This window comes from Aquarana catesbeiana, linkage group LG08 (genome assembly GCF_042186555.1).
Source record: "Aquarana catesbeiana isolate 2022-GZ linkage group LG08, ASM4218655v1, whole genome shotgun sequence".
Classification (NCBI taxonomy): Eukaryota; Metazoa; Chordata; class Amphibia; order Anura; family Ranidae; genus Aquarana; species Aquarana catesbeiana.
The window spans coordinates 301,297,559-301,324,820 of record NC_133331.1 but is presented as its reverse complement, the minus strand read 5'-3'; the positions used below and the strand labels follow the sequence as shown (position 1 = coordinate 301,324,820).

The following is a 27,262-nucleotide window of genomic DNA, read 5'->3' as shown; positions in this document are numbered from 1 at the left end:
GTGGACCCTCCGTACTGCTCTCTCCTTTACAATAAAGTCTCCTCTTACCCGGTGATATGAGGGGCGGCTGATTCTCCATCATGACGTCCCTGTAGAGATCCTTGTGTCCTTCTAAGTACTCCCACTCCTCCATGGAGAAATAGACAGTGACATCCTGACACCTTATAGGAACCTGACACACACAATGATACAGTCACCATCCAGACACATCCCTTGTCTGTTACTGGATAATGTCCCAGAATTCCCGGCACCACTCACCTCTCCTGTCGGCAGATCAGTGATGTTCTTGGTGGCTTCTAGAATCTTCTTCTAGTTGTTTCTCTTGGAAAGCTCCAGCATCTTCACTTCCTCACAGCTTACTGCTCTCATCTAGAATTTCCTTTTTACATCACTTCCTGTTCATATATTTTTCACTTCCTCTCTGCACCCGACATCACTTTCTCCCCATTTGTGGTTTTACTTTCTGTTTCTGACTTCCTGTGTGTGTACAATCACACTCTTCCTGTCTCCGTGACTCACCAAGAATTGGGTTCCACTCGACAAAATTAGAAAAGATCTATACCTTGACAGCAATGTCATTAAAGGGGAAGTCCTGTCTATTTTCAGTATGTGAATATTCTAAGATAAATCTGCAATGGTTAAAAAAAGAATGTAAATAAAGAAAGTTATTGTGCAGGCAGAAAGTTCAAAATGAAATGTAAACAAAGGGAGTATGAACTGCTGGCAACAACACAACAGGACAGTTGGTGATAAAAATAAAAATAGCATGGGTTGCCATGCTAATTATTATTATTAAACAGGATTTATATAGCGCCAACGTTTGCGCAGAGCTTAAAGCAGAGTTCCACTGGTTTTTTAGTTTGAGTTTATTAAAAGTCAGCAGCTGAAAGTGTAGCTGCTGACTTTCAAAAAACAGCCACCCACCTGTCCCATGGTACAGCGATGTGGCCGCCCACAGCTCCTATTCTCCCCCCCTCCTCTTCGTGGCGCCGACATTGTAAGTGTGGGTACCCGGCTGTGACAGTTTGCGGCTTCACAGCCGGGCGTGCACTGCACCTGCGCGAGCAGCGCTGCGCTGCGCTCAGTCAATGGCTAGGCAATGTTCTGGGACCTGTGACTTGTCCCAGAACATTGCCGGGAGGGAGGGGGAGAGGAGGAATCGCCTAGGCGGTCAGAAGTCGGGAGTGGTCCCACTCCAAACCAGGTACCCAGCCCCCCCCCCCCCCGCAAAAAAATGACATGGCAATTGTGTCAGGGGGCGAGGAGTACTTAATGCGGAAGTTGCACTTTTGGGTGGAACTCCGCTTTAACAAAATTAAAGCAGACAGTACAGTTAAGTTACAATTTGGTACAAGAGGAATCCGAGGACCCTGCTCTTTAGAGCTTACAATCTAGGAGGGAGGGTCATTTGATACAAAAAGGTAATAGCTGTGGGGGATGAGCTGATGGAGAAAGTAAAACAGTGTATTAGTTAGCAGTATAAGCTTTTTTAAAGAAAAGGGTTTTCAGGGGTCGTCTAAAGATGGATAGATTAGGGGACAGTCGGACAGATTGGGGTAGGGAGTTCCAAAGGATGGGAGAAGCTCTGGAGAAATCCTGGAGGCGAGCATGGGAGGAGGTGACAAGGGAGCTAAAAAGCAGGAGGTCTTGGGAGGACCGAAGAGAGAGGACTGAAGGGGATAGTGTATGTAAAGGTAATCCAATGAGGCGTGATTTGCAGTAGTCAAGGCGAGAGATAACCAGGGAGAGAATTAGAAGCTTGGTGGTGTCTTTGGTTAAAAACAGGCGTATTCTAGAGATGTTGAAGAAGCTAAGGAGGCATGATTTGGACAGGGATTGGATGCGGTCCGGAAAGGACAGTTCAGAGTCTAGGGTTACCCCTAGCACCCTGGCATGTGGGGACGAACTGATATGCCATTGATCTTGACAGAGAAGTCAGGGGAAGGGGAACGTGGGGGAGGAAATATTATGAGCTCGGTTTTAGATAGATTCAGTTTGAGGAAGTGGTGTGACATCCAGACTGATATGTCTGTTAGTAAATCAGTAATGTGTGAGGAGACTGATGGGGTAGAGAGATAGATTTGGGTGTTATCGGCATATAAATGGTAGCGGAAGCTATAGGAGGCTATCAGCTGACCCAGGGAGGACATGTAGATCGAGAATAGTAGAGGTCCAATGACAGAACCTTGGGGGACCCCAATAGTAAGAGGTGTTGGAGAGGAGGAAGCGGAGTTGTAAGTGACACTGAAGGTGCGATGAGATAGGTAAGATTTGAACCAACGCAGAGCACAACCATGGATACCAAGCAAATTGAGTTTTTTGAGGAGGAGGTGATCAACTGTATCAAAGGCAGCGGAGAGGTCCAAGAGTAAGAGTACCGAATAATGACCATTGGTTTTTAGCTGTTAGTAAGTTGTCTGTGAGTTTTAGGAGAGCAGTTTCTGTGGAGTGGTGTGGACGAAATCCAGACTGAAGGGGATCAAGAAGTTATTCTCAATGAGGTGGTCGCTCAGTCGGTTTAGACTAAACGTTCAAGGAGTTTGGAGGCAGAAGGGAGTAAGGCGTTGGGTCTTAGTGTCCCTGCTTGTTTAGATGTCTCTAAAGCCTCGTACACACAATACGATTGTTGGCAGGGGATTGTCTGTTGACAGACTGTTGTCCTAAAATCTTACCGTTAGTACGCTCCTTTTGACAATTGTTGTCCAACTTTTGGCCAACAAATGTTGGATGACAGGCTAGTAAATTTTTGGCGGACAACGGTTTGACATCAGATTTTCGTATGGTCATTACACAAGTCCGTCACACAAAAGTCGAAAGTACAAACATGCATGCTCGTAATCAATGCACACCAAATACGAAATTAGCAGAAGGGGTACAAAGGGTGGCGCTCAAGAGCTGAAATTCCTCGTAGTACGTCACTAGGTTCGTGTTTGTGGCACGACAATTGTGTACCGTTAGTATGCAGGACAAGATTCTGGCACACACCCTTTTGACAAAAATCAGACGCTCCCGTTTGTACGAGGCTTTAGTGTTGACAAGGAACTTTTCAGTCAGGATCAGTGCTTCTCCATTTAGTACCGCTGTATATAGCTTCCTTGTTCCTGGGTAAGGAACAAGGAAGCTATATACAGCAGCAAGCAGGGTTTTCAAAAAGGAAGGAATTAATATCTCCTCTGTTCTATGGAAATCCATCGCCACCTTTGGTAGAAAAGCCGAGTCAAAGTTGGAGCGATTTCCATTGTCAGCTATGACACTATCCCCCATCCACCCTAAACAGAGGGAACTGAATAGATCTTCTGTGCATTACCCACACCTGTCTAGACTCTTATAATTTGAAGTCTAGATCTCTGGTAAGCAAGCACTTTATAAGATTCAAGCTGGGGATGCACTTGGGTGAAATTTTTATGAAGTATATGTTCACTCACATTGGATATTCACTCAAGAGACGGTGTTCACTTACATTCTTTTCATGTTTAGAGACCAACATGAAATGTTCATGGACATGGTTTTCACTGTTTGTATCACTTTGATTGATTAGCGCGGCAACCCATGCTATTTTTGTTTACAAAAATAAGACTCACCAGGTACTGTAACCAACCTAAAAAGTTGAAGGTAAAAGCACAGGCTCATTATTTGTATTAAAATAACAAACATGTTATACTTACCTGTTCTGTGTAATAGTTTTGCATAGTTTTGATCCTCCTCTTCTCGGTTCCCCCACCGGCGCTGCTGGTTTGTCCCCTCTGCCGAGCTCCCTCAAAGCAAACTGCTTGCTATGGGGGCTCCCAAGCCCTGCCCAGTGTGTCCCTAAGACACCCAGATCAGAGTTCGGCCCTGCCCCCGGCTCCCTTGTCACTGGCTCTGATGGACAACAGCGGAAGCCAATGACTCTGGGCAAATGAGCGAGAGAGAGACTCAGCTACTCATTCACATTGCTTGATTGAGATCGGGTTCAGGTATATATTTAGAGGCCGCTGCGGGGGGAAGCTGGCGGCAGTTTTTTTTTTTTACCTTACTGCATAAAATATAGTAAAAGGTAAAAAAAACCTTCTACCTTTTCAACCACTTTAAATATGTTAATTGCTGTGTTCGTCCTTTACATAATTTTTTTTTTACTCATTTCCTGATTTCCTTCACCTTGCACTGGTGCTTTAAATCTACGTCAATGGCTTTGTATTAATGACAGCTATTATATCTAGGCTAGGGGAAATTCCAAAAACATGTCCTGTTTGGGGTACGCAAGGACTGAGAATGGAAACTACTGATATAGAATGTCACTTGAGTGTGCTGCTGACATCACATCCAAGATGGCGGCACCCAGCATCAGTCTGCATCCGGTCTATAAACCAGAGACTCTGGAAGGACAGTTGGATAAATGGTTCTATATTTAGGAAGTATCTGGTCTATAAGTCAGAGGCTCTGGATGGACAGTTGGATAAATGGCTCTATATTTAGGATGTATCTGGTCTAAAAACCAGAGGTTCTGGATGGACAGTTGGTTCTATATTTGGGATGTATCTGGTCTATAAGGCAGAGGCTCTGGATGGACAGTTGGGTAAATGGCTCTAAAATTAGAATTCATCTGGACTATCAGTCATAGCCTACTTCACAGTGACTATGGAGGAAGAGGACAGACATGATGGTGAATTATAGCTTATTACCTCGATTTCCAGCAATGTCTCCTCTCTACGTCCTCCTGACTAACCTTTCACCCGGAACTTCCTGTTTGTGTACCTACATCACTTCCTGTCTACAATTTCCATCATTTCCTGTCTGTGTGAGATTGCCACTTGAATATACATTCATATATATATATATATATATATATATATATATATATATATATATATATATATACAACATTCACATATGTATGCATGAGTGTATATATAAAAATATCTTATTACCTCCTCTGCTGCCAGCTCTCTCTACTTTTTTCCTACTCACCTCTCACTCAGAACTTCTTTTTTAGAGCCCTACATCACTTCCTGTTCATATGTTACCTCACTTCCTGTCTGCACCCAACATCACTTCCTCCCCATTTGTAGCATCACTTCCGGTGTCTCCGTGACTCAGAAAGTATTGTGTTTTTGTTCAATTTAATAAAATTGGATAAGATCTCAACCTTGAGAGTAACGTCCATAAAGTGTAAATCCTATTTATTTTCAGTATGTGAATATTATAAGATAACACTGCAATGGTTAAAAAAAATTGGAATCACCAGATCCTGTAATAGGGATGCCACCTCATCCCTTTGAACCCGAACACATATGAATTACACAGGTTCTGAGGCTAATGTAATGCAAATAGGGCACCAAGTGAGTTTAATTACCACTTTAATCAGCCACGGAACCTGTGTAATTAATATGTGTTCGGTTTTAAGGCTGGGTTCACACTGCTGCGGTGGCAGACATCGCATGTGATTCGCAGCGCACTGCTGTTCACATCACATGCGATGTCTGTGCTGTGCGATATCAGCCATACAGATAGTATGGCTGATATCGCACCGCATTCGGTCCAAACTCGCACAGGACCCTTTTTTTTATTCGGACCAAAATCGGATCGCATGGGTGTTCACACCTATGCGATCCGAAAATGTCCGAATTGTCAGTTCGCATTGCGATATGCGGGCTGAACTGGGGGTGTCATTAACATTGTATGACACTCCCCAGCAGTTCGCATATGGCAGTGTGAACTGCCGTGCGAGTTGGTGCGATGTGGGAACCCGCAGTAAATTCGCTGCGTTCCCGCACCGCAGCAGTGTGAACCCAGCCTAAAGGGATGAGGTGGCAACCCTATCCTGTAACCATCTTAAACTATTGCAGATAAAAGCACAGAAAAAATTAAGTATGTTAATTGCTTACTTACTACATTTTGCCTCTCTGTAAAATGTTTTTGTTCACTTGCATTGCATGTTTATGTGTCTGTAAAACTCCCATTTGTTCCTCTGTAATTAACAAGTATTTTGTGAGTATAAGGAATTCAGCACACATGTGTGATGTATACAGGGCTAGACTAGGATTGAGGTTGGGAATTACTGATATCGAGTTCCTATTAAGCAAAAGCTCTGAATCTGCTGAAATCACATCTAAGACGGTGGTTTCCAGCAGCAGTTTCATGACTCTAAATTTAGGATCTGGTCTATAAACCAGAGGCTTTGAGTGGACAGTTGGATAAATGGTTCTATATTTATGATGTATCCGGTCCTTTAAACGAGAGGCTCTTCATGGACAGTTCGTTAAATGGTTCTATATTTCGGATGTATCCGGTCTATAAACCAGAGGCTTTATGTTTAGGATGTATCTAGTTAAAAAATAAATAAAATGGGTGATGCCCTGAGAGTGATGCTTCAGGTTGCCCTTCACATAAAGTCTGCAATGGAATTAGAGCCAGGCTAAATCCCAAAACGTTAGGGCTGGGTTCACATATATGCTAATTGTATTCGGGTTCAAAATTCCACGCATGCTCAGAATCAAGCAGAAGAGCCACATTTGCTATTGAACTTCATTTTTCTCGGCTCGTCGTAATTGTTGTACTTCACCGCGTTCTTGACGTTCAGAATTTCCGACAACATTTGTGTAACTGTGTGGATGCAAGTTTGAGCCAACATCCATCAGAAAAAATCCAGAATGTCCGATCCTGTGTAGAGGGCATAAGAGTTTTCAATTCTTCCAGCTGGCAACCTTGGCTTTGGCATTTTGTATCCTGCTTACCCAATGTGCAAGGCAGTAATCGCCGGGACCAAATTTGATGCCTAAAACCATAATTTCCTGTCAGGGCTCTGGGAAGGTGTCCGGTAGCTCAAAGCCTTTGTCCTCCTCTCCCTTTCAGAAAACCTCACTCTTATCCTGATTGATCTTTCAGCCCGAGACCACCTCCTCTGTCCTAGAGATGGAAACAGACACATCATCAGCATAAGCCACGACCCTAATAGGCGGTTCACTGGAAACGCCCAAAGGCACGCCACACAATGGCCCGCTCTCTTTCCTCCTGATGAAAGGATAAATTGCGAACGCGTATAGCAGAGGACTCAAAGGACACCCCTAATACACGCCCAAGCCAACCTCAAAGGGCCGTCCAATCCAACTGTGCCGGAACCCGTCCCACACTCCGCTTCTGTGCTTCCATCAGTACACTGCTTCCTCTAAACTGGACTCTCAGATATCAGATATTACAGCCACATATTGCAACCAAGAAACAGACGAGTCTAGCTCAATTACAAAACTGGAACACTTTATTTGAAACTCTGACACATACTTTTATAACCCACATGAGAACATCCCCTCCTGATCATATTACCCTAACAATACAAACTATAACCAGAAACATAATTGCAACAACTGACATACTATAAATATTATGTTATTTAACCACTTGGATGACTCAGATGTCTCATTGCAGGTCAGACTTGCCGGCTTCCAGCTCAGAAGGTACAATACATATTAACATAAATAAAAACACAGAACCCCTTTAGACAATAGCAGGAGACCGCAGTAGCAGACTGTCCGTCTCCTACGCAAAGCAGAGGCCAATGTGACCAGCTCTTTCAATTAACATTAACAAGTTTAGAATCAAACAAACCAGGAATAGTCTTTATATATTTCCTGGAAAATATTGTGGATAAATATTACTGTCCCATTTGAAGTACTCCAAACCACATTCTTAGTGTCCATTAAGTAGCTGTCCATCCTTTTCTCGGTCACCCTGTGCCCCTAATAGACACAAGATGACTTAGACATAATAGAATGATCTGCTCTCTCCCTGAGCCATAGTCAGCAGGTAAGAGGCTTGCTCCTAGTCCTCTTTAGAAGCCCCTATCTTGGTTAGGTCTGTCACACCAACCATTCACAAGCATGAAGCTTTCAGCCCGTCTGTACAAGATCTTCAGACCAATCGATAAAGTCCCCCTCCCAGGCCATATGTGCCAAGAAACAGCCACAGCTACTCATTAATGACCCAATAAAAACCTTTAGTCTGATCCAATGCCAGCAAGAACTTTCTCTAGCCTGCAGCCCTGCACCATTCCAAGGCCTCCCAGACTGCTAACACTGCTGAAAAAGTGCTTCTACCCTAAACAGAACAGTGCTGGTGGCGAGGAAGTCAATTGCCCACTACAGACAATAAATGCCAGAAAATGATTTTTGCCAGTATCCTATCAACATTGAGAAGGCTAATAGGCTGTCAATTCTCAAAGCATCTTTGACTTAAGAATCATTGCAGATTATCGCATGGAAGGAGAGTGAACCCTCTTCCAGACAGCCTTTAAAAACCTTCACCAAATGTGGGGCTAGAGTAAAATTAAAGTGCTTATCAAACTCAGTTGTCAGTTCATCTGGACCAGGCAACTCCTTAATGACAAAATGGCAAGCTTATCAATAGCCTTAACCACGTCATCTGCAGTGATGTCCCCTATCAAACTCACACTTGCCAAGCCTAGAGTAGAGTCCAGAAAACTTGATATACTTCCCTGAACTAGGTCCCTCCTACCCAGAAGAGTCAGCATAATATGACCTGGAGTTTTCCAGGGTCCCAGACTTGGACTTTGTCAAGGAACGCTTACTGTCAAGCAGGCCTACAACCATCTTAAATAGGTTGTAAACCTTCATGTTTTTTCACCTTAAGGCATCCTATGCCTTAAGGTGAAAAAACACCTGGCAGTGACCGGCCCCCCAGCCCCCCGTTTTACTTACCTGAGCCCTGGAACTTGACCCGATGGGGACACGCTGTCTCTGTGCAGGGGGTTCTCGGCTCTTGATTGGATAGATTGATAGCAGCGCAGCCATTGGCTCCAGCTGCTGTCAATTAAATCCAATTATGCGGGCGCCGGGGCCGAGTCATACATTCGGTGGCTATGGACGCCGAATGCTGGACTCGGGAGCGCGCCCACAAGGTAACCCCCTCAGGAGAGCGCTTCTCCTAGGGGGTTATTTTATGCGGGAGGAGCCGAGAGAGCTGGGACCCCAGAAAAGCAGGTTCGGGGCCACTCAGTGCAAAACGAGCTGCACAGTGGAGGTAAGTATGATGTTTGTTATTAAAAAAAAAAAAACCCTTACAATCACTTTAACTACTCTACCGTGTTTGGTTCTGGAGAGGAATTATGGGAAATATCACTCGCCCAACCCTTACCAGAAATGCAAACAGGCATGCCTGTCATATTGACATTTCCAGAGCAAGAGTTTATATTTTCCAATCCTAGAGTAGAGTCCAGAAAACTTGATATGCTTCCCTGAACTAGGTCCCTCCTACCCAGAAGGTCAGCATAATATGACCTGGTGGTTTCCAGGGTTCCGGACTTGGACTTTGTCAAGGAACCCTTACTGTCAAGCAGGCCTACAACCATCTTAACTACTCTACCGTGTTTGGTTCTGGAGAGGAATTATGGGAAATATCACTCGCCCAACCCTTACCAGAAATGAAAACAGGTATGCCTGTCATATTGACATTTCCAGAGCAAGAGTTTAACCTCCGAGATCTTCATTATTCAAAACAAGCCTATCAAACTTCCTTGATATGCTGTTAGAGGACATACTTGTCAAGATGTTCATTTCCCCCTTTGGCCTTGAAAAGGCCAACAATCCTTTGTTTTGTAAGCTCCCATCACTCTGACTTACTGCCTCAAAAGTCCATGATTGATACCTGTGCCCAGGTGTGAAATAAATCCTCAAAGGATTGATTGACTTACCTTCTCATCATCCAGGAGTGCCAAATTCAGCTTCCAGGTAATCCTCCCCTAGGTGGTTTATCAGGGTTATTTAGAGTCAGAGACAGAATGCAGTGATTGGAAGAGTTCCCCTTTAAAAGAAAACTATGTATTCTACTTTGACTATCAGCCCACTAAAAAGTGAACCCTGTGTTATCTGGGCAGCAATGTGCACATCAACCAGACCCACCTCTCTAGCTATTTCATTAAAAAAAAGCCTGTCACAGTCCAGCCTACCACTGGCATCTTTTGTTTCCTTAGTCCTAGTGCTGGTGTTGAAATCACCACCGAAGACAACTTGCTGGGCAGTAAAAAGAGGTTTGGTCTTCATGAAGAGGCATTGCCTGTCCCACTTTGTCTGAAACCCATAAATGTTAATCAGGCACAGGTCCTGCCACCCCATGGAGACATCCAAAATCTTACATCATCCCATTTATACCTCAATAAGTTACCTTGATGGAAAAAAAGAGCTGCAACTCCAGAGTAAAGCTCAGCTGCAACCATCCACACTAAATTCTCTGACTGCTCTCCTCCCACCATCCCCACTACATTCTCTGACAGCTCTCCTCCCACCATCCACACTACATTCTCTGCCAGCTCCCCCCCACCACCATCCACACTACATTCTCCGACAGCTCTCCCCCCACCATCCACACTACATTCTCCGACAGCTCTCCTCCCACCATCCACAGTAAATTCTCCGACAGCTCTCCTCCACCATCCACACTGCATTCTCCGAAAGCTCTCCTCCCACCATCCACACTACATTCTCCGACAGCTCTCCTCCACCATCCACACTACATTCTTCGAAAGCTCTCCTCCCACCATCCACACTACATTCTCCGACAGCTCTCTTCCACCATTCACACTACATTCTCCGACACCTCTCCTCCACCATCCACACTACATTCTCCGACAGCTCTCCTCCACCATCCACACTACATTCTCCGACAGATCTCCTCCACCATCCACACTACATTCTCCGAAAGTTCTCCTCCACCATCCACACTACATTCTCCAACATCTCTCCTCCACCATCCACACTACATTCTCTTACAGCTCTCACTCACATTCATTTTTTGACAGCTCACTCATCAATGTAATTTCTTTTGCCAAACTCTTCCAAAGCGTCTACTGCAGTATTTCTCTTGAGTGGTCTTGAATGGTGATTTTACCCAACTGACCACCAGTGGAAGAAACATTCTTACCAATTAGCAACAAATGAAGGAAGTCCATCTGCAGTGACAATCTGTGCAAGAAGATCCTTCAAACATTTTTTTTAGCATTCCATAGGTTAGATCCATATTCAATTTTTTCCATCAGAAGACAAAAACAAAAAGTCACATGGAGTCTCAGTTATTTTATCTGCACTTTATTGTCTATGTATTACTACAATTGCTTGTTTCTTGTCATGTAATGATAACATTTTACTTGTATTGTCACAATTACTAGTTTGCTACCCACAGATTGGACAATTTGCATGGCTAGCTATAGAAGTGGTAGATTAGTTCAGTCCTGGTTCAAATGAGGAATGTATGGCTATATTTTATTCCTTATGGATATGGAACTATTAAACCACCACCCTAAAAGCTCAAATATTTTCATTATGCCCCTAATGTATGGAGATGTGCACTGTATGCCACTTGGCCTATCTGCCCCCCTTGGACAATCTGAGGCTCAAGAAATTAAATGTTTCCCTGGTATGCTTATGTCTTTGTGTACTCCTGTAACCTATTATGAGTTACTACTACTGTCAATGTTGTATTTGTTTTTAAATGTGGAATATGAAAAAAAAGTAGAAATGGGGATTCTAAAATGTGCGGGGGCAGAGACTGTAGCAGGAACATCCCACCATTGGAGTCTTCAAAGAATACAAGAAGTGAAGACGACCCGGTCCATCCATCTCCACCTATAAACTGAATACCACTTTTTCCAAAGACGCACCTCTTTTTTACCCAATTATTTTCTTCCAGTTGTATTATGGATTAATAAGTTCCACCATCGTACATTTGTCAAAAGAATCGGCAGGTGAATTTCCTCTGATGTCTAAATAGATTTCTTCTATCTGTAAAACGTTCCCGTAGTTTGAATGCAATCAAGGACGGTTTGCAGTGTGTGTTCTCTGATGCGCAACAAGGGCTTCTTTCTGAATGAAAGATCTCCCGCACTCCGTACATGAATAAGGACGCTCCCCCGTGTGTATTCTCTGGTGTTTTGCAAGGTTCCCTTTCTGAGTGAAAGATTTCCCACACTCTGAACATGAATAAGGACGCTCACCCGTGTGAATTCTCTGATGTTCAACAAGGACTCCTTTCACAGTGAAAGATTTCCAACACACAGAACAGGAATAAGGACGCTCACCCGTGTGAATTCGCTGGTGCTTTAAAAGGTCTTCCTCAAAAGAGAAAGATTTCCCACACACTGAACATGAATAAGGACGCTCACCTGTGTGACTTCTCTGGTGTTTAACAAGGCCTTCTTTCTGAGTGAAAGATTTTCCACACTCTGCACATGAATGCTCACCTGTGTGGAGTCTCTGGTGTGCAACAAGGTCTCCTTTATGAATGAAAGATTTCCCGCACTCTGAACATGAATAAGGACGCTCCCCCGTGTGAACTCTCTGATGTTTTACAAAGACTCTTTTATGAGTGAAAGATTTCCCGCACTCTGAACATGAATAAGGACGCTCGCCCGTGTGAATTCTCTGGTGTGCAGCAAGACCTTCTTTACGAGTGAAAGATCTCCCGCACTCTGAGCATGCATAAGGACGCTCACCCGTGTGCATTCTCTGGTGTGTATCCAGGCCTCCTTTATGAGTGAAAGATTTCCCACACTCTGAACACGAATAGGGACGCTCACTCGTGTGAATTCTCATGTGTGTATCAAGGCCTCCTTTAAGAGTGAAAGATTTCCCGCACTCTGAGCATGAATAAGGACGCACACCCGTGTGAATTCTCTGATGATTAACAAGGTTATCTTTCCTTTTGAAAGATTTCCCACACTCTGAGCATGAATAAGGGCAGTCAATAGTATGTGATTGATGAGAAGATTCCCCCTGATCAGAAGAATCCATTGATGTCTCCGGACAGGAAGGTCTGTGATGTATGTTTTGTGTATTTGGATTTCCTCCTGGAGGATCCTGTGTGATGACATTATCTTCTGACTTACAATCAGCAGATAATAGAAGATGTCTCTCCGAGGAATTCCTGACATCACATCCATCTGCTGGAAAGAAGTAAAAAAATATAATAAATCTCAGTAGATGACAAATAACTGGAGTTTTAGCTCCTCCTCCCCGTCGGTGGAATAAGTGAAAATGCCGATCTCACAGCTGGGCTCCTGTTCTCCCTCCAAAATCAATCAGAAAAGTCTTCACACCGAGTCCATATATGATCTGCTAATTCTATAATAATAAATAGTTATGACTGAGGCTTCATTATCCAAAATGCATTAGTGGTTTGTTACTACAATGGATTGCCTGTATGTACCCGAGCAGGTACTGTCAGGACCTTTTCTATTCCCAGTGGCCACAGTCTGACCCTCCTAAAGTCTTAGGGACAGTAAACTGGCCCCTTGTTCAGAAAAGTTTGGAGACCCCTTGTATAGTACATATAGGACAGGCTAAAACATAGACCCTGGGCTACAGGCTGGTACCTTTATGTGATTGGTCACTGGCAAGTTTTTGAAGACACACCCCTGGGCACCCCCCCTAATTTTTTTGCTACTGTCCTGAGGTGATGGACCACTTCTCCCTTATAGAGAAATAACTTTTTGCCTAAAGTGGACCTTCACCATAAACTAAGTGTCATTTTACCCCCCCCCCGATATTGTGGCACCCCAAACCCAGAAGAAGGCTGATCACATACATGTATGTGATCGCGCCTGCTGCCGCTTGCAGTATACTGTATGTACTGTGGCAGGTTGTCAGGTGGTTAAACTACAATCCTTATACTCAGCAGTAAAATGAGACTGTGACCCGTTTCTTCCATAGTGTCTATACTTACTTGTGTTGATATGTGGAGAATTTCCATCCTCTTCACTCTTCATAATCATTCCAACCTCCTCCGTGGACGGCTGATCACTCCCAACATACATCTCTACTTCTTCCTCTTTAACCTCAGCTTTTATATTAATTCGTTCTTCACCCTAAACCCCAAAATAATAGAAAACATCTATTAAAGCCATTTATCAGTCTGCTGAACCCATGATGAACTAAATGAATTAAAGACCCACAAAAGAAAGGAATGATTTAGAAAAAAAAGAAAACAATAAAATGGGGGGGGGGGGGGGGGTGTAGGGTGCTCAATGAAGGAGATGGGGATGGGGGATGCAGGGAGCAAAGATTACACTTCACATGCAGAATTAAGCAATAAAACAATAGGCTAAGTAGAAGAATGTAATCTCACAAATTTAGAACTGTTGCTGTGTTCTCTACACCGAGACCACCTACCTGATCCTGGCGAGGGATAGTTTTTCGATTGGCATACTATAGTGATATAATATATGTAGCACCCTTAACCAGTAGGTAGGTGCTAGTAAGGTATTTTGACTAGGTTGTTCCAGCACAGGTAAATCTAGGCAGGCTTATGCTGCATACTAGGCCTGTTTGTTTTGATCTGGGGGCTGGGAGTGGTCAGAGTAGCAGTGGGTGTGACCACCTGCAGTTCAGTCTGAGGCACCTCCCCTGTTTCTGAGGAGAATGTTCTAGAAAAGGGGCTGGACCTAGAACTGGAGTGGCAGGCAGCTTGTGTGTAAGCCCTGACCAACCCCCAACTGAGATTGGCAGGGGGCGGGCCCGATATATAAGCTGAGGTGATATTCCACTCAAGAGAGAAGTTGGCTGGGTGAAGTGAGGAATGGCCTGTTAGTTAGTCGCAAAAGGCCATCCCCATCTGGGGGTGGGCCAATCGCAGGAGAGGCCCGGGGAGAGCAGTGAGGGAACATTGCCTCCACACGGTCATTGGCAATGTCTCTGCCACCACACGGTCGGATGGCAGGGAACTCCTGGAGCAGAAGGGCAGGTGAAATTGGCGGTACGCATGGTCCAGGCAAAGTTCCTCATGAAGGACTCAGAGCTGTTGGAAGGTCTGTGAGTGTTACCACAGTGGGGCTGGAAGTGCCAAGGGCTGGAAGTGCTAAGGAGTCTGTGAAGGGAACTCTGCTAGTCACTAGTGGAGTCTTCATCAATACGCACGGTGGATGATGGGGAGTCCTGAATCAGAAAAAGACTGTGGGGATCTGTGTCAAGTCAATGTGGCCTGCAGGCTCATGATTTGCAAGTTGGGCTGGCTGGGAACAGTAGTCCATATTTCCTAGAAGATATGTTTTAAACCCACTAGGCTTCTGGGGAGAGGTACTGCAGGCCTCAGGCCTAGTGGCAGCGAGCAACAAGAGCCATAGGAGGGAGGATTATTCAGAGTGGGCCCCTACTATTCAATAGAAGAGGACGTGTCATATTCCAAGTAGTGACTTCAAGTTTGTGCAGGAGGAACCAAATGTACAGGAGGAAACAAGTTATGGGCAGGAGGTGAAAGAGATCTAAGAACATTGCTTTTACACGGTCATTAGTGATGTCTCTGCCACCACACGGTCAGATGGTAAGAGAACTCGTAGATGGAATAGTCTGCGGGGGTTGAGCCGCAGGAGGAGCAACAGTCTGCATGGAGATGCAGGAGGAAACTAATACTATTTCCTATATGCACATTAGATCTTCTGATTCTAATTTTATTCAAAGTGTACTAAAATCCTTAAATATGATGGCAAAGACTTATCCTATGGGCATCCCATATTCCTATCCCTATCCCTATCCAAGTTGTATCCCCCAATAAAACAACAAAAACAAAGCTCGCAAAAGACTGTTCATTGTCTCTGGAAAAGATGTATGAAGTCTGGCAGTGGGGTGATTTGGCAGATTGTTTAGAAGAAAATATTACAGCGCACACATGCAAAAAAGACACTGGTGAGAGGCTGCATCTTCAGGGCACTGGTGAGAGGCTGCATTCACAGGCACTGGTGAGGCTGCATCCCACAGCCACTGGCGACAGGCACTGGTGAGGCTGCATCTGACGGGCACTGGTGAGGCTGCATCCGATGGGCACTGGTGAGGCTGCATCCGATGGGCACTGGTGAGGCTGCATCCGATGGGCACAGGCAGGCTGCATTCACAGGCACTGGTGAGGCTGCATCCCACAGCCACTGGAGACGGGCACTGGTGAGGCTGCATCTGACGGGCACTGGTAGGCTGCACCTGACATGCACAGGCAGGCTGCATCTGACATGCACTGGTGAGGCTGCATTGATTTCTTGTATCATGTCTGCAGTCTCTGACCATCTCCCGTACCATGTTTGCTAGAGGTGCACTAAATGGAAATTTTGCTAATACTATTAGCAGTGTGTTTAAGTTTAAGTAGGAGATTGCAGACATGATACAACAGATGGTTAGAGACTGAGGACATGATACAAGAACTGGTTAGAGACTGCAGACATGATACAGGAGATGGTTAGAGACTGCAGACATGATACAGGAGATGGTTAGAGACTGAGGACATGATACAAGAGCTGGTCAGAGACTGCAGGCATGATACAGGAGATGGTCAGAGACTGAGGACATGATACAAGAGATGGTTAGAGACTGCAGACTGCATTTTTCTTGCTTTTCTTGCACTAAAGGTGCCAATAATGGCCAACAATAAGTTCATATTAATCAAGTTGAATATCATACAATTGTATAAAAAATGTAAATAATTTTTTAAAAACTGTCGGTTTCGGTTTTTAGCCTAGTGCATCCTTCATTTTCGGTTTCGGCACCAAAATTTCCATTCGATGCACCCCTTTTATGAACCTTTTATTTCAATGACAAACATTGAAACCGAATACATATTTAGGTCTACGTGCCCATCTACCTGATGATGGTGAGGGATGGTGTGATCTTCCTGTGTGGAATCCTGGGAATACAAAGGATCACCCTCCTCTATAGACTGCCAATCCCCAAACATTTCTTCTTTTTTCACTTTAACTTCAACTTTGATGTATTTTAGTTCTTCACCCTAAAACCCAAATATGATAGAATAGATTTATAAAAAATAATGTTATCTCAAAGCTTAGAATTCTATTTGAGTTCTAGTTGCTCTGTCCCACCTACCTGATTATGGTGAGTGATGCTGTGATCTTCCTCAATAGACTTCTGACCTCCACGCACCAATGTCTCTTCTTCTGCCTCTTTAATCTCAGCTTTGGTGTCTTTCATTTCTTCATCCTAAACCCCAAAGGTGATAGAATTTTTTTTTTTTTTTTAAAGGAAGGCATTACATAGAAGAATTTCCTCTTTTAGATCTGTATGCTCAGTCCCATCTACCTGATGATGGTGAGGGATGGTGTGATCTTCGTGTGTGGAATCCCAGAAATACAAAGGACCTCCCTCCTCCATAGACTGCTGATCCCCACTCATCAACGTCTCTTCTTCCTCTTTAATTTCAGCTTTGATGTGTTTCAGTTCTTCACCCTTAACCCCAAAGATGATAGAATATATGCGTCAAAAGGAACAAGAGATTACATTGAAGAAAGTTATCTGATAGCTTAGAATTCTGTTCTGGTTGCTCAGTCCCACCTACCTGATGATGGTGGGGGATGGTGTGTTCTTCCTGCATGGAATTCTGGGAATACAGAGGACAGGGACATCTCTCTGGTGGGTTCCCATTACTGAATCCATCTGTAGAAAATACACACACTGACTGAATACATTGTCTCTGTGGGGTTTATTTACTAAAGCTAGAGAGGGCAAAATTAGTCACAATTCTGCAGAGAAACCAATCAGAGTCTAACCTCAGCTTGTTTAATTAAGCTTTAGAAATAAAACCTGGAAGCTGATTGGTTTCTCTGCAGAATTGTGACTAAGTTTGCCCGTTCTAGCTTTAGTAAACAATCCCCTATGTGTTTATCAGATGATGTGGATCTAGGTGGACCCTCCGTACTGCTCTCTCCTTTACAAAAAAGTCTCTTCTTACCCGGTGATGTGAGGGGCGGCTGATTCTCCATCATGATGTCCTTGTAGAGATCCTTGTGTCCTTCTAAATACTCCCACTCCTCCATAGAGAAATAGACAGTGACATCCTGACACCTTATAGGAACCTGACACACACAATGATACAGTCACCATCCAGACACATCCCTTGTCTGTTACTGGATAATGTCCCAGAATTCCCGGCACCGCTCACCTCTCCTGTCAGCAGATTAATGATCTTCTTGGTGACTTCTAGAATCTTCTTCTAGTTGTTTCTTTTGGAAAGCTCCAGCATCTTCACTTCCTCACAGCTTACTGCTTTCATCTAGAATTTCCTTTTTACATAATTTCCTGTTCATATAGTTTTCACTTCCTCTCTGTACCTGACATCACTTCCTCCCCATTTGTGGTATTACTTTCTGTTTCTGACTTCCTGTGTGTGTACAATCACACTCTTCCTGTCTATTTTCAGTATGTGAATATTCTAAGATAAATCTGCAATGGTTAAAAAAAGAATGTAAATAAAGAAAGTTATTGTGCAGGCAGAAAGTTCAAAATTAAATCTAAACAAAGCGAGTATGAACTGCTGGCAACAACACAACAGGACAGTTGGTGATAGAAATAAAAATAGCATGGGTTGCCATGCTAATTATTATTATAATACAGCATTTATAAAGAGCCAGTACAGTTACATTACAATTTGGTACAAGAGGAATCCGAGGACACCACCAAGCTTCTAATTCACTCCCTGGTCATCTCTCGCCTTGACTACTGCAACTCACGCCTCATTGGAATACCTTTACAAACACTATTCCCCCCTTCAGTCCACAATGAATGCTGCTGCAAGACTCATCCACCTTACTAACCATTCAGTGTCCTCCACCCCTCTCTGCCAATCCCTCCACTGGCTTCCACTCACCCAACAAATAAAATTACAATTTGGTACAAGAGGAATCCGAGGACCCTGATTATTAGAGCTTGCAATCTAGGAGGGAGGGTCAGTTGATACAAAAGGTAATAGCTGTGGAGGATGAGCTGATAAAGAAAATAAACCAGTGTATTAGTTAGAAACAGGATAAGCTTCTTTAAAGAGAAGGGTTTTTAGGGGTCGTCTAAAGATGGATAGATTAGGGGACAGTCAGACAGATTGGGGAGTCCCAAAGGATGGGAGAACCTCTGGAGAAATCCTGGAACGCGGGCATGGGAGGTGACAAAGGAGCTAGAAAGCAGGAGGTCTTGGGAGGACCGAAGAGAGCGGCTTGGTTGGTATTTTGAGACTAGGTTAGTGATGTACCTGGGGGCCCGAGTTGTGGACGGCTTTGTAAATTATTGTTAGTACTTTGAATTTTATTTATTGGGTGAGTGGAAGCCAGTGGAGGGATTGGCAGAGAGGGGTGGAGGACACTGAATGGTTGGTAAGGTGGATGAGTCTTGCAGCAGCATTCATTATGGACTGAAGGGGAGAATAGTGTATGTAAAAATATTCCAATGAGGTGTGAGTTGCAGTAGTCAAGGCGAGAGATGACCAGGGAGTGAATTAGAAGCTTGGTGGTGTCTTTGGTTAAAAACAGGCGTATTCTAGAGATGTTGCGGAGGCTAAGACGGCATGATTTGGACAGGGATTGGATGTTGGCCTGAAAGGACAGTTCAGAGTCTAGGGTTACCCCTAGCACCCTGGCATTTTGGGACAGACTGATAGTTCTGCCATTGATCTTGACAGAGAAGACAGGGGAAGGGGCATATGGGGGAGGAAATATTATGAGCTTGGTTTTAGATAGATTCAGTTTCAGGAAGTGGTGTGACATCCAGACTGATATGTCTGTTAGTAAATCAGTGATGTGTGAGGAGACTGATGGGGTAGAGAGATAGATTTGGGCGTCATCAGCATATAAATGGTAGCGGAAGCCATGGGAGGCTATCAGCTGATCCAGGGAGGACATGTAGATCGAGAATAGAACCTTGGGGGACCTCAACGGTAAGAGGTGTTGGAGAGGAGGAAGTGGAGTTGTAAGTGACACTGAAGGTGCGATGAGATAGGTAAGATTCAAACCAAGGCAGAGCAGTTTCTGTGGACGAAATCCAGACTGAAGGGGATCAAGAAGGTTATTCTCAATGAGGTGGTCACTCAGTCGGTTGTAGACTAAATGTTCAAGGAGTTTGGAGGCAAAGGGGAGTTAGGCGATGGGTCTTAGTGTCTGTTAGTGTCCCTGCTTGTTTAGATGTCTCTAAAGCCTCGTACACACGGTACGATTGTTGGCAGGGGATTGTCTGTTGACAGACTGTTGTCCTAAAATCTTACCATTAGTACGCTCCTTTTGACAATTGTCCAACTTTCGGCCAACAAATGTTGGATGATAGGCTAGTAAATTTTTGGCGGACAACGGTTTGAGGTCAGATTTTCGTATGGTCATTACACAAATCCGTCACACAAAAGTCAAAAGTACAAACACGCATGCTCAGAATCAATACTCACCAAACACGAAATTAGCAGAAGGGGCCCAAAGGGTGGCACTCAAGAGCTGAAATTCCTCGTAGTATGTCAATAGGTTTGCGTTTGTGGCACGACAATTGTGTACCGTTAGTATGCAAGACAAGATCCTGGCACACGCCCTTTTGACAAAAATCAGACGCTCAGTTGGCCAACAATCTTTCCTGATTTCCTTCACCTTGCACTGGTACTTTAAATGTCAATGGCTTTGTATTTATGACAGCTATTATATCTAGGCTAGGGGAAATTCCAAAAACATTTCCTGTTTGGGGTACGCAAGGACTGAGAATGGAAACTATTGATATAGAATGTCACTAGAGTGTGCTGCTGACATCACATCCAAGATGGCGGCACCCAGCATCAGTCTGTAACTTGTCTATAAACCAGAGGCTCTGGATGGACAGTTGGATAAATGGTTCTATATTTAGGATGTATCTGGTCTATAAACCAGAGGCTCTGGATGGACAGTTGGATAAATGGTTCTATAGTTAGGATGTATCTGGTCTATAAACCAGAGGCTCTGGATGGACAGTTGGATAAATGGTTCTATATTTAGGATGTATCTGGTCTATAAACCAGAGGCTCTGGATGGACAGTTGGATAAATGATTCTATATTTAGGATGTATCTGGTCTATAAACCAGAGGTTCTGGATGGACAGTTGGATAAATGGCTCTATATTTAGGATGTATCTGGTCTATAAACCAGAGGCTCTGGATGGACAGTTGGATAAATGGCTCTATATTTAGGATGTATCTGGTCTATAAACCAGAGGCTCTGGATGGACAGTAGAGCTGCACAATTAATCGTTAAAAAATCGTGATCTCGATTCACCTCCCCTGACGATCTCTCCTGCAGAGGTTGCCGATTCTTTCATATAAACAAATGAAGAGACTTTATCTGCTCACTCAGCTGTCAAAAGAAAGCATCTGAGCAGTCTGCCAAGTCTTTTAACTTGAAATATTGTAATTAATCTTCCTTCTTAGATCAAAAGGGATAGAACTTCTGTGTAAATAAATAATCTGGACAGTCTGCCAAGTTTTCAACAACTTGTAAATGCAGGAAGTTTAACAACTTAAAGTCTAAATCTTTTTCTGACACTTCTTTCTTAAGTTAAAATCAATATTTTTGCTAGAAAATTACTTGGAACCCCCAAACATTATATATATTTTAGCAGAGACCCTAGGGAATAAAATGGCAATTGCTGCAATATTTTATGTCACACTGTATTTGCCCAGCGGTCTTTCAAACGCAATTTTTGGGAAAAAAATACACTCCAATGAATAAAAAAAAAAATGAAACAGTAAAGTTAGCCCAATTTTTTTGTTTTAATGTGAAAGATGATGTTACGCCGCGAGAATCGTGATCTATCTTCTAAGCAAAAAAATTGTGATTCTCATTTTAGCCAGAATCGTGCAGCTCTAATGGACAGTTGGATAAACGACTCTAAAATTAGAATGCATCTGGACTATCAGTCATAACAGACATCACAGTGACTATGGAGGAAGAGGACGGACATGACGGGGGGGTTACTGGGTGTAAATATAAAATAATATCTTATTACCTCCTCTGCTGCCATTTCCAGCAATGTCTCCTCTCTACTTCCTCCCGACTCACCTCTCACCCGTTTGTGTGCCTAAATCACTTCCTGTCTGCAATTTCCATCATTTCCTGTCTGTGTGAGATTGCCACTTGAATATAAATTTATATATATGAAGCGCTTACCCCCGAAGGAGCGGCTAAATAAAATGTATATCCCTAATTCACGTTTACCACCCAACCCTCGCAGCCCATAGATTCATAAATCACAGTCCTTAATGCTTTTTCACTTGCTTTATTTATTAACATGAACTGGGAGGGCAGAAGGACTTCTTTTGAGATGCTCTTTTGTTACATTATCATCTTTCAATGGCTCTTAGAGGGAAACTAGAATTAATTGCAGATAGTTGGGAAATCACTTTGTGTGATTTCTTCAATCAGGGAAGATGGAAGTAGATTTGATAGAGAATAATTGACAAAGAGTCACTCTGAATAACTCCTCCCGCTTGACTGATTGGAATCCCGGGGCATTGCTGAACCCAAAGTCACAGGCCATCACTGCCCATCTCACTGACTTGCGTACCAACAACCCTCAGCCTCTGGTAATACCCTTACCTTGGGCTTTCACTCACGTGATCAATAGTCCATGTGCCACTCATAAACGATCGATCGCCCAGTTTAATTCCGCTTTGTTGCTACTTCTCCCCCAATGATTCTTAGTTCCTTTTCTCCTTTATGGCCCGCTCCCCTCCCCGCAGGGGCGGCCAATGACACCAGCGATTACATGCTGTAAGATGTCGTCTCTTCCTTCATGGAGACCGGTTCCCCACCCTTCTTGCAAGGGGGAAGCTCCGTTGGCTCCGTTGGAAACCTCTCCCCTCCAGGGACCAGGCTGGCTTCTCTCGCTCCTACAGGGCAGGACTGGACTCCCCTTGGGAACCATGTGACCCCACCTTTTATACGAGAGTCCCGGGCATTACTAAGCAAATTAATGATTGGCCAAGACTAGCATACAAACTACCTGCCACTCAAATGAAAATTAAACAACAACAGGCCAGCTGTAATAGCACAAGCCTGTCTAAATTTACCTGACATAGAAAACTACCAGGAAAGGTCACCTACCTAAAAGTAGGTGCCCGCTACATATACAACATTCATATATGTATGCATGAGTGTGTGTGTATATATATATATATATATATATATATATATATATATATATATATAAAAATATCTTATTACCTCCTCTGCTGCCAGTTCCAATGTCTTCTCTCTACTTTTTCCTAACTCACCTCTCACCCAGAACTTCCTTTTTAGAGCCCTACATCACTTCCTGTTCATATGTTACCTCACTTCCTGTCTGCACCCGACATCACTTCCTCCCCATTTGTAGCATCACTTCCTGTGTCTCCGTGACTCACAAAGTAGTGTGTTTTCCTGGTGCCTCCATGGCAGCATACCTGTGATAGAGCTCCGCCTCTACTCCGCCTTCAGGACTAGTGAATAGCATAAATTAAAGGGCATAGCCCCTCCCCCAACATTCTCCTTTTTTTCCTCATACCTCTTGACTGGTGAAGAGTAGCAGTATGTCCATACCTCTGCAGTCGGCAGCTGCCGCCGGGTTGAGCCTCTCCCGTGCGCAGTCCCTGTTGTTGGCCCGCTATTAGCGCTAAGACTGGGAACCCCTTCTGAGGATTTTTTTTTTTTTAACAATAATTTTTATTTATTTTATCAAACAAATACAAATCAATTGAAGTTGTTGCATATATTATACAACATTTGTAATACAAAAACTGAGAAGGCATGAAGTATAGTACTGATATAAACCTTGATGGCCTAGTCCAGCCTACCCCGGTTGGGTTCAAGCTGTAGGACTGGAAGGTCACCACTTTAACTTTGCTTCTTACAGTATAAACTATGAGTATGGAAATAATGTTGGGAAGGATCTTTTGGGGTCTTGCAGAGTTTCCTCATAGGAACGCAGTCTGCAAAAGTACAAAACGAATGATTGGTGCATGCGACAGGAGGATCAGCTCCTTTTGGTTTTTCCCTGGGTCAGGTCAGATTCTTTGTTTGTCCCCCTCATATCTTATAGAAATATGTGTGGTCTGATAAAAAAGTTATATGTGGTGGAGCAGAGTGTTTAGGATGTTGAAAGATACTTATATGGTCTGCAGTAAAATTTGTCCCCTTTAAGGTTTTTATTCCCAGTTCACGCATGCGCATTCCGGGCTACCCGTTTTTCATCTCTAGATCCCCGTTTATGCTCCGGTGGGATTCCTGGGCGTTTTGATCTGTCCTGTTTCTGTTATCTTCTCTTCCCACTCGCTGTACGAGCGGTAGGAAGAGAGGCATGTGCCACCATTCTTCCGACATGGCGCGGCGTGTCCTCAGGCTCTGTGCGCAGGCGCGATCCGGAGCTCAGAGCGGAGCGTGTATTCCATAGCCCTTTCTTCCTGGTTCTAGTGCACGTGCGCGCATGCGCAGTAGCTTGGTGAGGCTTTGGTGGCCATCTTGGTGTAGGGAAAAAAACTAAAATTCTTTATTTTCTGCCAGTAATGGGGTAGGTGATTCTAATTAAGTTTCCCATCCCCTTTTATCTTTAAATTCTGGCTCCAAATTGGGCTCAGGGCTGCTCTGCATAACAAGCATGTGCCCTGCAGTCCAAATTGCTTCACCGAATCAGGTATGTGTTTCACTTTTTATCCTGTTTCCATTGCGGTAGCCTTATGTAATTTATTTTTTGCAAATAGACTCTATATATTTTGTTTCTTGCCTCGCCTTCCTACAGATGATCCTCCTGCCCATAATTCACCATGAGCCATTCGTCTCATAGTCAAGATCCTCTTGTATCCAATAGGCATGTGGACCACCTGTACGTGAGTATTTAAAAAAAAAAAAAAAAAAGAGTGCACCACTGACAAACAAACTTTGTTTGTTTCAGCCCTGATCCTTCAAAGCGGTCCAGGAAGTCCTCAAGGTGCTATGACAATGAAGATAGTCCTGGACGGAGGTCACGCTCTTCTCACCACAAATCTTCTAGAAGATCAGGATCTCATAGACGTCGTCATTCGCCTTCGCCTCCACCGCGGGCGTCAAGGAAAAAATGCTAGGCCTTAGGAGCTGTTCCACTCCCTGAGAAGCTTGTCTGTAGAGACTGTTTCAGGGACTACGCAGCTAACCGGGAATTAGAAGGCCAACAGGTGGTTGACCCACTTAAACAAACCATGAAAGACTCTCTTTCTGAATTGACGGCTATGATCCCCGCTCACCCGGTTTCTCAAGCTGAGCAAGTATTGGATTCAGACCCCGACATTCCGGGTCCATCAGCTGTTAATACTCCTTTGCCTCCATCAGGAAAAACAGCTAAACAAATTCCACCTGTAGATTCATTTGAGGAGTCCTCAGATGATACTGAACCATCTGGTTTTAATTTCTCCCTTTGTCCAAGCGGTGAGGAACGCCATTGCCTGGGAAGACCCGGAAGAGCCTCCTCAAAAATCAAAAACATATTTCCCATTCCTCAAGAGAAAGCAAATCGTTTTCCCATTAATGGGGGAAATCAGGGAGATCATAGAGGATGAGTGGAACAAAACTGATAAAAAGTTTTCTCTCGCACGTTTATCCAAACTGTATCCACTGGCAGATTCGGATACTCAGTCCTTAAGTTCAGTGCCTGTGGTTGATGCGGCTGTTGTGCGTCTGGCAAAAAACGTTGCGTAACGTTGCCAATGGAGGATTCAACGTCTTTCAAGGATCCCCTAGATCAGTGGTTCTCAACCTTCTAGTGCCGTGGCCCCTTGATAAAATTTCCCAAGTTGTGGGGACCCCTAACAGTAAAATTTATTTTCATAGCTTGGGTTGGCAGCACCCAAGGCAAGACAAGTAATTTGCGCCCCTAACCCACAGACATTTAGCGCTCCCTGAGTCCTTTCCACTTGTACAGTATTAAAATCCCTTATGGTACATTTTAGGATGTACCACTTTCTTTTTGTTCTCCTTTCTTTCCCTTTTATCTCTCTCTATCCTAATTTCTTGTCCCCCATCCCTCTCTCTAGCCATCTTTCTTGTTCTTTCTCTTATTCTTTCTCTCCCTTTTTTTTCTTTGTTCCTCTCCCTCTTTTCCACGTATTCTCTATTTTTATTCCTTCTCTTACTCCTTGGTGGGGGGGGTGGGGGGAATGGAACATCCCAGGATTCAGTGACCCCTGGCAAATCATCATTCGACCCCGAGGGGGTCCCGACCCCCAGGTTGAGAACCACTGCCCTAGATAGACGTATTGACCTAGACCTCAAGAGGAGCTATCTAGCGGCAGGGGCGGCTTGCAGACCAGCCATTGCACTGACATCTGTTTCCAATGCCATCAGGTCTTGGACGGAAAATGTTGAGACAGCCCTGCACCAAGACATTCCTAAAGAGGACATAATGAAAGCTCTGGAGGAGCTCAAATTGGCAGCGGATTTCGTAGAAGAAGGTGCAATTGACACAATCCGTTTTTCGGCCAATTAAATGCTGCACTCGGTTATGGCAAAGCGGGCCTTATGGCTAAAACCTTGGACAGCCGATCTAGCATCAAAGCAGAATTGGTGCAAGATTCCCTTTGATGGAAAATCTTTGTTTGGCGAGAAACTTGACAAAGCAATCTCCAGAGTAACAGGGGGCAAATCTGGCTTACTTCCTCAGGACAAGAAGGTCCAGAGAACAAAGGCCTATTTATCCCGATTCCGGCAATCAAATTCTAAAGACTTCAGGCAGTCTCGCCCTTTTACGGACAACAGGAAATCGTGAAGAGGCACCTAGACTTCTTTTTTGGGAGCCAGAAAAAACAAGTCCCTCACAGCTCCCCAGGAGGGGACAGTCTTTTTGACGCCAAAGGGGCGGAGATGCCCCCAGTGGGAGCCCGGTTAAAACATTTTTTCCCCATCTGGGCCTCTCAGTGTCAAGACCCGTGGGTCCTATCAACGATCCGGTATGGTCACTTCTGGACTTTCCCTCAGCAGCCTCCTCACACGTCCTTCAAAGAAACACAGTTACCGGCCTCTCCACAGAAAGCACTGTCGCTAAACCAAGTTTTGGAGTCTCTGTAGCATTAAGGGGCAGCAACACCAGTTCCACCATCGGAGCGATTTACAGGTTTTTATTCCACCCTTTTCCTGGTGCAGAAAAAAACAGGTGACTGGAGACCTCTAATAGATCTGAAAAAGCTAAATAGATACATCCATCTCGAAAGCTTCAAGATGGAGTCGCTCCAGACGATCATCCAAACCATACAACCAGGAGATTGGTTAATATCGATAGACCTGCAGGATGCTTACCTCCACGTCCCTATTCTACCATCCTTCCAAAAATACTTAAAGCGGTAGTAAACCCAGCCATAAAACAGTTTAATTTCCGGCATGTGCCGGAAATGCAGCACTCCCATTGGTTGTGCTCTCAACCAAACTGTCAAACCATCCAATGGCTGGTGTCATAATTGATCACATGTGCAGCATCATGGCAGTTGTGGATTAAACAGAGGCAAAGATGGCAGCTTCCT

At 44.1% G+C, this 27,262-nt stretch overlaps 1 protein-coding gene across 1 annotated transcript in view; it reads right to left on the bottom strand.

Annotated features, from left to right (window-relative positions):
* LOC141106866 (uncharacterized) overlaps nucleotides 1–27,262 on the bottom strand; it is a 129,453-nt gene that overhangs the window by 17,197 nt on the left and 84,994 nt on the right. The window contains 10 exon segments of the mRNA XM_073597793.1: nucleotides 49–172; nucleotides 259–309; nucleotides 11,799–12,925; nucleotides 13,705–13,846; nucleotides 16,603–16,746; nucleotides 16,842–16,955; nucleotides 17,055–17,201; nucleotides 17,311–17,408; nucleotides 17,704–17,827; nucleotides 17,914–17,931. Of these exon segments, the coding sequence (XP_073453894.1) occupies nucleotides 49–172; nucleotides 259–309; nucleotides 11,799–12,925; nucleotides 13,705–13,846; nucleotides 16,603–16,746; nucleotides 16,842–16,955; nucleotides 17,055–17,201; nucleotides 17,311–17,408; nucleotides 17,704–17,827; nucleotides 17,914–17,931 (2,089 nt within the window).